At 40.7% G+C, this 12,218-nt stretch overlaps 1 protein-coding gene across 4 annotated transcripts in view; it reads left to right on the forward strand.

Moving 5' to 3' along the window:
- The window catches only part of NEO1 (neogenin 1), a 237,560-nt gene that overhangs the window by 160,346 nt on the left and 64,996 nt on the right, over positions 1-12,218 (forward strand). For 2 of the 4 annotated variants that reach the window (XM_069595573.1, XM_069595574.1), the window contains one exon: positions 5,814-6,033. In XM_069595573.1, coding sequence (XP_069451674.1) covers positions 5,814-6,033 — 220 coding nt within the window. The remainder of the gene's footprint in view (positions 1-5,813; positions 6,034-12,218) is intronic. The other 2 variants (XM_069595575.1, XM_069595576.1) reach the window with 1 other exon arrangement.

The following is a 12,218-nucleotide window of genomic DNA, read 5'->3' on the forward strand; positions in this document are numbered from 1 at the left end:
ATCCAAGTCTATGCCCCAACCACTAATGCCAAAGAAGCTCAAGTTGAATGGTTCTACAAAGACCTACAAGATCTTCTAAACTAACAGCAAAAAAAAAAAAAAAAAAATGTCCTTTTCATCATAAGGGACTGGAATGAAAAAGTAGGAAGTCAGGAGATACCTGGAATAACATGCACGTTTGGCTTAGAGTACAAAATGAAGCAGGACAGAGGGTAACTGAGTTTTGCCAAGAGAATACACTGGTCATAGCAAACACCCTCTGCCAATAACACAAGAGATGATTCTACACATGGACGTGACCAGATGATCAATACAGAAGTCAGATTGATTATATTCTCTGCAGCCAAAGATGGAGAAGCTCTGTGCAGTCAGCAAAAACTAGACCGGGAGCTGACTGTGGCTCAGATCATGAGATCCTTGTTGCAAAATTTAGACTTACACTGAAAAAGATAGAGAAAATCACTAGACCAATCAGGTATGACCTAAACACAATTATACAGTGGAAGTGACAAATAGATTTAAGGGATTAGATCTGATAGACAGAGTGCCTGAAGAACTATGGACAGAGTAACATTGTACAGGAGGCAGTGATCAAAATCACCCCCAAGAAAAAGAAATGCAACAAGGCAAAATGGTTGTCTGAAGAGGCCTTAAAAATAGCTGAGAAAAGAAGAGAAGCTAAAGGCAAAGCAGGAAAGGAAAGATATACCCATTTGAATGCAGAGTTCCAAAGAGTAGCAAGAGAGATAAAAAAAAGCCTTCCTCAGTGATCAATGCAAAGAAATAGAGGAAAATAATAGAATGGGAAAGACTAGAGGTCTCTTCAAGAAAATTAGAGATACCAAGGGTACCTTTCATGTAAAGATGGGTGCAATAAAGGACAGAAATGGTATGGACCTAACAGAAGCAGAAGATACTAAGAGGTGGCAAGAATACACAGAAGAACTATGCAAACCTGGACAACCATGATGGTGTGGTCACTCACCTAGAGCCAAACATCCTGGAGTGTAAGGCAAGTGCATCTTAAGCATTACTACAAAGTTAGTGGAGATCATGGCATTTCAGTTGAGCTGTTTCATATTCTAAAAGATTATGCTGTTAAAGTGATGCACTCAGAATGCCAACAAATTTGGAAAACTCAGAAGTGGCCACAGGACTGGAAAAGATCAGTCTTCATTCCAATCCCAAAGAAGCTCAAGGCCAAAGAATGTTCAAACTATTGCACTGCTGCTGCTGCTAAGTCTCTTCAGTCATGTCCGACTCTGTGCGACCCCAGAGACGGCAGCCCACCAGGCTCCCCCGTCCCTGGGATTCTCCAGGCAAGAACACTGGAGTGGGTTGCCATTTCCTTCTCCGATGCATGAAAGTGAAAAGTGAAAGTGAAGTCACTCAGTCGTGTCCGACTCTTAGCGACCCCATGGACTGCAGCCCAGCAGGCTCCTCCGTCCATGGGATCCTCCAGGCAAGAGTACTGGAGTGGGGTGCCACTGCCTTCTCCACAGCTGGACTCATTTCACATGCTAGTAAGGTAGTGCTCAGAATCCTTCAAGCTAAGCTTCAACAGTATGTGAACTGAGAACTTCCAGATGTACAAACTGGATTTAGAAAAGGCCGAGGAACCAGCGATCAAACTGCCAACATCCGTTGGATTATCATTAAAAAAGCAAGGAAATTCCAGAAAAACATCTGCTTCATTAACTATGCCAAAGCCTTTGACTGTGTGGATCACAACAGACTGTGGAATTTTCTTAGAGTTGGGAATACCAGACCACCTTTCCTGCCTCCTGAGAAGCCTGTATGCAGGTCAAGAAGCAGCGGTTAGAACCGGACATGGAATAACAAACTGGTGCAAAATTGAGAAAGGAGTACATCAAGGCTATATATTATCACCCTACTTATTTAACTTATATGCAGAGTATATCATGCGAAATGCTGAACTGGATGAATCACAAGCTGGTATCAAGATTACTGGGAGAAAAATCAATAACCTCAGATATCCAGATGACACCACCCTTATGGCAGAAACTGAAGAGGAACTAAAGAGCCTCTTGATGAGGGTGAAAGAGGAGAATGGAAAAGCTGGCTTAAAACTCAGCATTCAAAAAACTAAGATCATGGCATCTGGTCCTATCACTTCATGGCAGGGAAAAATGGAAACAGTGACAGACTTATTTTCTTGGGCTCCAAAATCACTATGGACAGTGACCAGCAGCCATGAAATTAAAAGATGCTTGCTCTTGGAAGAAAACCTGTGACAAACCTAGACAGCATATTAAAAAGCAGAGGTATCACTTTGCTGACAAAAGGTGTGTATCGTCAAGTCAAAGCTATGGTTTTCCCAGTAGTCATGTACAGATGTGAAAGCTGGACCATAAAGAGGGCTGAGCACTGAAGAATTGATGCTTTTTAACTGTGGTGTTGGAGAAGACTCTCGAGAGTCCCTTGGACAGCAGGGAGACCAGACCAGTCCATTCTAAAGGAAATCAGTCCTGAATATTCATTGGAAGGACTGATGCTGAAGCTGAAGCTCCAGGACTTTGGCCACCTAATGGGAAGAGCCAACTCATTGGAAAAGACCTTGGTGCTGGGAAAGATCGAAGGCAGGAGGAGAAGGGAGCAACAGATGATGAGATGGTTGGATGGAATCACTGACTCAATGCACATGAGTTTGAGCAAGCTCCAGGAGTTGGTGATGGACAGGGAAGCCTGGCTTGATGCAGTCTATGGGATTGCAGAGTCAGACACCACTAAACAACTGAACGACAACAACAACAACATCTTCCCTTGATTTATTAACCTTGTGTTTTTTTAAGAATGTGGATAAATTTTTCCATTTGTGTTGTGGTATAATTGACAAATTGGCTCCCCTGAGAGCTCAGTTAGTAAAGAATCCGCCTGCGGTGAAGGAGACCCGATTTGATTCTGAATCGAGAAGATCTGCTGGAAAAGGGATAGGCTACCCACTCCATTATTCTTGCGCTTCCCTGGTGGCTCAGCTGGTAAAGAGTCCGCCTGCAATGTGGGAAACCTGGGTTCGATCCCTGGGTTGGGAAGATCCCCTGGAGAAGGGAAAGGCTACCCACTCCAGTATTCTGGCCTGGAGAATTCCATGAACAGTCAGTGGGGTCACAAAGAGTCGGACACAACTGAGTGACTTTCACTTCACTTCAGTTGACAAATAAATGGTAATATATTTGAAGTGTGCAATATAATCATTTGATACATATACACTGCGAAAACATTCCAACAGTTAAGTTAGGTAACACATGCTTTACCTCGTACGGTTACCTTTTTGTGTGTAAAAATGCTTAAGATCAATACTCTTCAGTAAGGTGAAAGCTTAGATAATTCACATGAGACTTTTCTTCTGATAAAGACATCTTAATTTCCCTCTCAGCACTGCTTTAATTGCATGTCTTTGTTTTTAATATGTTGTATCTTCATTTCATTCAGTTTAAAAGTGTTGAATTTTTTCTTTCTTGTGCTTTCTTCTTTAACTCATGGATTGCTTCATTTCCAAATATTTGAGTTTTCCCAGATTTCTTTGGATGCATATATTTTGGGGCTTTGTTGTTGTAAGTATATGTACTTGTAGTTGTTATCTTCAAAAAAGAAATATGTAAGTCAGTGATAATAGTGGGAGATTTCAATATCTTGCTCTCAAAAACTGATAACAATTAGCAAAAGTTAAAAAGAATATAGAGGACTTAAACGATCCTCTCAGTCAGCTTGGCCTAGCTAACATTATAGACTGTCCACCCAATGACTACAGATACAGATTCTTTTCGAGCATAAATGGGACAGTTGTCAGGATAATCCATATGTTGGGACACAAAACAAGTTTCAGTATCTTTTTAAAGACCGAAGCCATAAAAAGCACAACAGAATCAAATTAGATATCCGCAGCAGGTCTGTTCTTTGTCTAGAGCTTGCTTTCCCTTGCTATCAAAGTGGTAAATCTCACAAAATCAGTGATTTTTCTCTTGTGACACCTAGTGCATATACAGGCATTTGTCCTGGCCCTTTGCATTGCCTTCATGGGATTTGCAGGCAGGGGGGAGCTGACAAAAAGAAGCAGGAGCCCCTGACCACTGCCGTTACCCTGAATGGCATGACCACGGCTAAAAACTCCTATTGAATAAATCCAGAGGTCTCTTAAGCTAAAAACTATGGTTGGTTTTAACACTCCACCACTTCCTATTCCTAGGAACAGTGATTTAGCCCTTTTAAATGTAGTCTCCATATATAATACAGAGATACAGTGATAGTACCTATTTCATAAGGTTGTAAAGACTAAATGAGTCCACATAAAGAATCCTGATAGCTTAGACGGTAAAGAATCCACCTGCAATGTAGGAGACCCGTGTTCGATCTCTGGGTCAGGAATATCCTCTGGAGAAGGGAATGGCAACCCACTCCAGTATTCTTGCCTGGAGAATTCCATGGACAGAGGCGCTTGGCGGGATACAGTCCATGGGGTGGCAAAGAGTCAGACATGACTGAGTGACTAACACTTTCATAGAGAGAGCCAGAGTGCCATGTAGAAAGTGCTCAATAAATGGTAGCTGTAGGGAGATTTTACATTGGTCTTCCTCTGTCCTTTCCCTTGGAGTATTTATTCTCACTGGCATATTCATTTAGACTACCTCAGTTTAAAAGATTCTCTTAGTTCACAGATGCTTTCAGGAGGTGGTTTTCCTACTATTTCATTGAAATGAGGTCCAGAATTTTCATATTTCCCTGTCTGCCTCTCTTCTTCTAACTTCCCCATTAAAGTTATCACACATTTCCAATGAATTCCTTCATCTGAAAATTGTGAGATTACAATTAAAATTGTGTGATTAAACGTGTACTGCAAGGTGAAGGATATTTTAGGTGTATATTAGGAATGGACTTTTAAAATCAGAGTGTCCTGCAACAGAAGGGACATACAGACAAGCATTTGAACAGCAGAGCTCTGATTTGCCATCTGCTTCATCTGTCCCCTTGAGTCCCTGAAGTCTGCTAGCAGTTGTAATCTGTTACTTGGTAGTGAGGACTGTACCAAACAGATGGAACAATGTACTTTGTGTAAGCACAAAACAATATGTATTGTGTTTGTGTGGCTTTGGAATTTGTGATTCAAGATATTATACTGTTGTAATTAAATGAATTGATAAGATGGCAAATGAACTGTAACTTAGTGAATTGAGGAAGGTTATCAAACTTTGCTGGGTATTGCCAACCACAGAGAGCAGACTTTAATGTTAGATTTCACTTGAAGATGTGACTTTTGAACTCCTGCAGAGCTAGAGGCATACACAGCTCTGCAAGTGAGGTCACAATAGTCTGGGGCCCAAGGTAAGTGTAAGTAGGCTCAGCCATACTATACACATTGTTCAATATTTGATAAAGTGGGAAAAAATACTGAGGTTTTTTATCACATATAAGACTTACACATGCAAAAATTTGGCAGAGGTTGCATGCTGCTTTCAGAACTGGAGAAAATGCCCTGGGCGCTGGCGTGTGCCCCTGTGAGATGTCCTGTCCTCAGCTGCACCCTCCCTTGCCCTCACCCACAGCCATCACAGTGACCAGAAAGTCTGCTTGCTCTGCGGTGCTGTGTCTTGACTGGTGCCCATTAGTTTTCAGTAGTTACCCCTGGCCTGCATGGTAGCCTTCAGTTTAATGGCCTTTTTTATGTTCATTCATTTTATTTTATTTCCCATCGTGGTTTTGTTTATTTCTTTTTTTGTTTTTTGTTTTTTTCTGTTCTCTTTTTTAAAACCGTCGTGGTTTGCCCTTCATATTCCCCAATATTTGCACATGACAAGATGTTGCCATCCCAACATTACCTCCCACTTCACTGACCAGTGCCACTACTGACCATCTAGCACCAGCCACAACTGGACCACTGCCTTCAGCTCCACGGGATGTCGTGGCCTCCCTGGTCTCTACCCGCTTCATCAAATTGACGTGGCGGACACCTGCATCAGATCCTCACGGGGACAACCTTACCTACTCTGTCTTCTACACCAAGGAGGGCATTGCTAGGTAAGTGCCTGTATGTCTGGAGCCAGTTGGTTGCATCTTGTCCTCCCAAGACCAGTTGTGCCCATCCTTCCTGACTCTCTGCTGTGCAGAATCTGTACCAGCTTTAAGTCCAGAAAATGTGGTCACAGAGATATGTCGTTTCTAGTCATAGGTCATGAGAAGTAAATCCCTAAACAGACAAAGGTCCTGGTATTCTTTCCTGCCTTTCTGAGATGACTTGGGGAGAGGGTAAATAAAGGTATTTAAGTAGAAATATTAAAATGTAACCAAGAATACCCTTTTCAATATGATTAGTCAAGTACAACCTATAGGCTATGTCTTACTTAGAACTTTCAGGTTCTAGAAATTAAGGGAGTTATATCTGCCTGCACCCTTAAGCAGTTGTGGGCTGCTGAGCTTAAGGGGTCTGCTTGATGACACAAGATTACTAAGTGACCCGTTTTCCTAAAACAGTATTTTCATTACATTCCTCTCCATCGCCACTTCTTTCAGGAACTCACATTGCCTCTCCATTGCTTTTGGAGATTTTCCAGAATCACAAGGCTACTACTTCACGGCACAGTCTACCTGTATTTTATCTATCCAACATTATTTTCCTTTAACCCTAGGTAACTCACTTTCTGATGAAACCAGTCTAATTCCTGTCACTCTGCAGCGTTTTTTTTCCCCCGTTTTCTCTTTGGTCACTTCCCCCTTTCCCGTTTCTCAACCACCACTATAAAATTCAGTCAATCTTTCTTGGCTCAGATTAAGCCCAATGGAGCCCTCATAAATCTTCCTGTCCTCCTTCAGCACATGTAACCTTTCTCTTCTGTGTATATTTGTGCTGCTGATACTGGCACTTAGTTATGATAGCACATGATCTGATACCGCCGTAGCTGTCACTCTTCTGTTATTTTATGTGTGTTCATGTTGTTTTCCCAGCCAGTCATCCGCTCTTCGGGAGGCCCCACACCACATGCTGACTGTATATTCTTAACATTGCTGAGTAGACCCCTTCATGGTGCTGTTACTTCACACCAGAATAAGAAAGCTGAAATACCTGTTTGGGTTAGGGCTCTGGCCCATGCAGTTAAGCTTGTATTTCTGCTAGGGTGCTTACATTTGATATATATTGTATTTAACACCAAACTGGCAAGTTCAGAAGGTATAGGTACCTTAGTCAAGTCAATGCCCCTTGGGTTGAGACTCTTGAGACATCTAAGTGAGTGACGTAATTTGAGTCAGATGGATTGCGCTGCTCACAGGGTAATGGAGTGTTCATCTGAACACTGCAGTGGATGTTTTGCAGTGACAGCGATAAGGAAACGTCCTGCTAGTCACAGAAAGGCAAGATATGACTACCAAACAGCACCTGTCTTGAAATGTTTCCAGTAGACTTTCAAATCCCATTGCAAAGTCCATGGGGTTTCACAGGACAGAAGCTTTTCGTAATTGCTCAGAAGCAGTCTTACATACATGACAGGGTCTTTGCTTCTAGGAGAAGGCCTTGTTGTTCCTTCTACCAGGATTGCATTTCCTTTGCAAACAACTGTCTGGCTCCTTGTCCATCATCCTCAGAAGGTCTCTTCTAGGGTCTTCCATGACTACCCACCCAACATAGCCTCTTGGGCACTGTTACACCCTGGGGCACTTGGTGGCTTGTTCCCAAGCCAATTGTTAAATTTTCAGGAAATTTTGCAAACCCAATGATGACCCGGTAGCTCTAAGTTGGGCATGGGGGAGTATTTACAGTGACAAGTGCTACAAACCAGAGCCAGTTGTTAAGCATTTTCTGGAACATCACTGTAACATACCACCATGTTTTGTTTTTTAGCTTTTATGTTTTTGTTTTTCTCCCAGAACATGTAACACTCAGAAATGTTCTCTTTTTATTAACGCATTCATTGCATTTGTCTTGTTCAGTAGAGTATCACCATCACCTAGAACAGAGCCTGGCTTATCAGTAGCACTTAATAAATATTTGTTGAGTGAGTAATTTCAGACAGTGGAAAAATAATAATTATTCAAAAAATAATGTTGATAATTAACCCCCATTTAGTAGAAGGAATAAAAGTTATATCTTTGTGTATAACAATGTTATAAATGTATCAAAACATATTTTTAAAACTTGTTAAGTATATTAGAAAAGAGCATAGAAACCATTTCTATCAATTGGCAGGAATAGGAGGACAAGACAATTATCAATATACATAAAGAGGATCCAATTTGTGTGTCTGTTGTTGGAAAGACGGAAAAGTAAGAAAGCTTTGGCCTAGAGTTTTTGGTCAGAATTAGTAAGAGATTATAATAAAGTGGAAGGAAGTTTGGAGCCAGGTGTTAAAATGCAAGTAAGAATCCGGACATGATCAATTAAGAAGGGACCATTTCAGACTGCTGAGCAAGTGTGCAGGTGGTTTTATTAAACAGCTTTTATTAGCAGTTCTTGGCAGGTTCTACACAAGATTAGAGAAGAGTGGGGGAGTCAGGGAGACAGATCAGCAGTAGTTAGGTTGATCTAAACGTGTGGTGGGGCTTCTTCCCTGGTGGGAAGTCAGTAAAGAATCTGCCTACATTGCATGAAACCCGGATTCGATCCCTGGGTTGAGAAGATCCCCTGGAAAAGGGAATAGCAACCCACTCTAGTATTGCCTGGAGAATTCCACAGACAGAGGAACCTGATGGGTTACAGTCCATGGGGTCGTGAAGAATTAAACATAACTGAGCAACTAAACACACACACACAAGCATGTGGTAGGCCTAGATGAAGATGAGAGCAGTGACTTGGAACAGTAAATCGGGGGAATATTTCAAAGGAAGATTCTTGGAGATTGTAGTAATAATTTTTGCTATCTCATTACTTTAAGATCATGATTTCTGAATAGAAGCAGTGAAGAAATAGAAGTAACACCGAGTCAGACTAAATTCCCGTTACTTGTTTTATAAACAAAATTTATTTAATCTTTATAAGTTTACATTGTCCCATCTAAAAATTGAAGGTAATGTATTATATTCATAGATTTAACAACCTTTCGATGTGAGGGTATATGCCACTGCCTGCAATTCCCCTACTTCTTGCATATGATAATTCAACCACCAGGGGGCACTATGTGCCTTGGTAATGAGCTGTATGAGTTTATTGGGTACTCTAAGCAAGTAAGTAAGTGAAGTCACTCAATTGTGTCCGACTCTTTGCGACCCCGTGGACTGTAGCCCACCAGGCTCCTCCATCCATGGGATTCTCCAGGCAAGAATACTGGAGTGGGTTGCCATTTCCTTCGCCAGGGGATCTTCCCAACCCAGGGATCAAACCCGGGTCTCCTGCATTGCACGCAGATGCTTCCTGAAATTTCAAAGGGCCCTTCCTCTGCCATTTTACCTGTGAAATATTCACTTTTGTTTCCAATGCCTTTAAACAGCAGTATTTTCTATTAACCACTAAGTGGAAAGTACAGAGTAAGTTATTCCAGAAATTAATAGCATTTATAATTGGGCTTCCGTCATGACTCAGCTGGTAAAGAACCTGCCTGTAACACGGAAGACCTAGGTTCGACCCCTGGGTTGGGAAGATCCCCTGGAGAAAGGAAGGGCTATCCAGTCCAGTATTCTGGCCTGGAGAATTCCATGGACTGTATAGTCCTTGGGGTTGCAAAGAGTTGGACAAGATTGAGCAACTCTCACTTTCAGAATTGGATAAGGGCTTCCCAGGTAGTGCTTGTGGTAAAGAACTGGCCTGCCAGTGCAGAAGACGTTAAGAGACGCAGGTTCAATCCCTGGGTCGGGAAGATCCCGTAGAGGAGGGCAGGGCAACCCACTCCAGTGTTCTTGCCTGGAGAATCCCCATGAACAGAGGAGCCTGGTAGGCCACAGTCTATAGGGCGCATAGAGTCTGACATGACTGAAGCAACTTAGCATGCAGCCTTAGAAATCTGTTAGTCTGCTCCAGGATCATCAAACTATATACTGTGGGCCAAATCAAACTTGTTTTTATGGCCCAAGACCTAAGGATAAATTTTACATTTTTCAAGTGGTTATACTTTAATAGGTTATATAAATAACTACAGTTGACCCTTGAACAACATGGGTTTGAATTGCACTTGTCCACTTACATGTGGATTTTTCTCAGTAAATTTGTAGTACAGTACTGCAGGATCCACAGTTGGTTGAATCCCCATTATAGAACTGTGGATAGGGAGGGCCAGCTCCCTATGTAAAGTTATACATAGATTTTTAACTGTGGAGATGGTGGGTAATATTTTTCATTTTGTGTCTTGGCCTGTAAATACTTACTATCAAGCCCTTTAAGAAGAAGTTCACCACTCTGGGCTCATTCTTTCATTTAATACATGAAGAAACAAACCCAGAAAGTGACTTTGCAAGCCAGCAGTGTTGCCAGAACTAGAATTGGAGCGCCTGAGTTCTGACCCAGCACTGTCTTGGTACAAAATATACCTTTTTCTTTTTCTTTTGACTCTTAGCTAAGACAGTCTAACCTAACTCCCATTGGAACCTCACATATTTATGAAATTGTCCTTCATAACTCACCCCAAATCTTCCCTGAAGTCAGTTTTATTTCCTGACAGACTTGGTTCTGTGACCTCAGATCAGTCTACTGTTAGAAGTTTTTTCGAGTGTTAGATGTTTGATCTTAGGGAATCATATCTACCATTAATTTTTTCTTATCATAATGCTTCTGTAGAAATTTGTTCTAGGTTTTTTTTCCCCCTTTTAAGTTGTTGGTTAGCCGCTAAGTCGTTTGTATTCAACTCTTTTGTGATCTTGTGGACTGTAGTCCATCAAGCTCCTCTGTCCAGGGAATTTCCCAAATAAGAATACTGGAGTGGGTTGCCATTTCCTTCTTCAGAAGATCTTCCCAACCCAGGGATCAAACCCTCATTTACTGCATTGATAGGTGATTTCTTTACCATTGAGCCACCAGGGAAGCCCCTCTTTTACATAGGAACAAACAAAAAGATAAAGATGATATCATTCACTTTATCATATCATAAAATTTATACATTAGAAGGCAAATTTCCATTCATTCGTTCCATGTACATTTGTGATGCTGCTTCGGTGTATGAACCTTCTGCTAGTGCTTCTCTAGTACGTGAACACGAATGAAACACTCTCTCACTTCAATTTAAAGTAAAATAGTGCCCCTTTCTCTGTCTTTCTCAGAAAGGTCTTGTTCAAACTTTGATGCACAGTGAGCAAAACAAACTAATCTGTGCTCTGGCACTGAGCTTTTAGTTTAGTGAAGTGTCACATACCATACTTTGCTCTAGACAGCAGTCATTTGGGATTGGATTGAATGTCAGAAACCTCACATCATAGGAAATCAATTGACATTCTACTAAATCTTGTGATCGAGAGGTTTAGCTGAAGAGAAAATATCAATAGATATCTCAAGAGTCTCTGAGCAGTAACTTTTGTTACCATGATATTTTCCAGTGGAGCTGACTGTAGACAAGCAGCCTCTATAAATATGATGTGGGTGGGTACTGTTTGTTTTAATTAAAATAAGGTAGTTTAAAGAACCATAGAAAACTGTTGAAAAACACTTGAATCTCTAAAATGCATTCACATACAATCAGACAAATTGGCATATGGTTATGTAGAACTTAACAAATTTTAATCAGTTTGTTTAACCATTTATTTAAACAAATTTCAGGGAAAATTATCAATATTTTAAAGTAAGAATTTAATTCAATAGATTTTTAGGTAATTTCAAATAATTTCTCCCACAAAGTAGTTTTGGGCCCTTTTATGACCCTCTCAAGATAGACACAGATCTTTCCTTACATAATCAGTAATTCTTAAAAAAAAAAAAAAAACCAGCTATTTGTCCAAAACAAAAGCAAATAGTCTTTGTTATAGTGAGCACAGTACACTGAGCATAATTATTGTAGACACAGACCCCCAAAATAGAGCCTGAAAGCCACGTGTTTTAAAGAACCTGATAACTCCCTTTATGTTTTCATCTCATAACACCAGACCACTAGCCATTTGCACCATTTGTGATAAGATTTGTTAAAATATTTCAGATCAGTTTGAAAATAATTTTAAAAAAATAAATAGATTGTAAAAATCAGAATAGTTATTAGCTTATTTTATAGATTCATTTAAATTTTTAATGTTTTGTTCCCAGTTTTAAGTGATAATCTCTAATTTTCCTTTTATTAAAAGTTTATTATCCAGAAGATATG

This window comes from Ovis canadensis, chromosome 7 (assembly GCF_042477335.2).
Source record: "Ovis canadensis isolate MfBH-ARS-UI-01 breed Bighorn chromosome 7, ARS-UI_OviCan_v2, whole genome shotgun sequence".
Taxonomy (NCBI): Eukaryota; Metazoa; Chordata; class Mammalia; order Artiodactyla; family Bovidae; genus Ovis; species Ovis canadensis.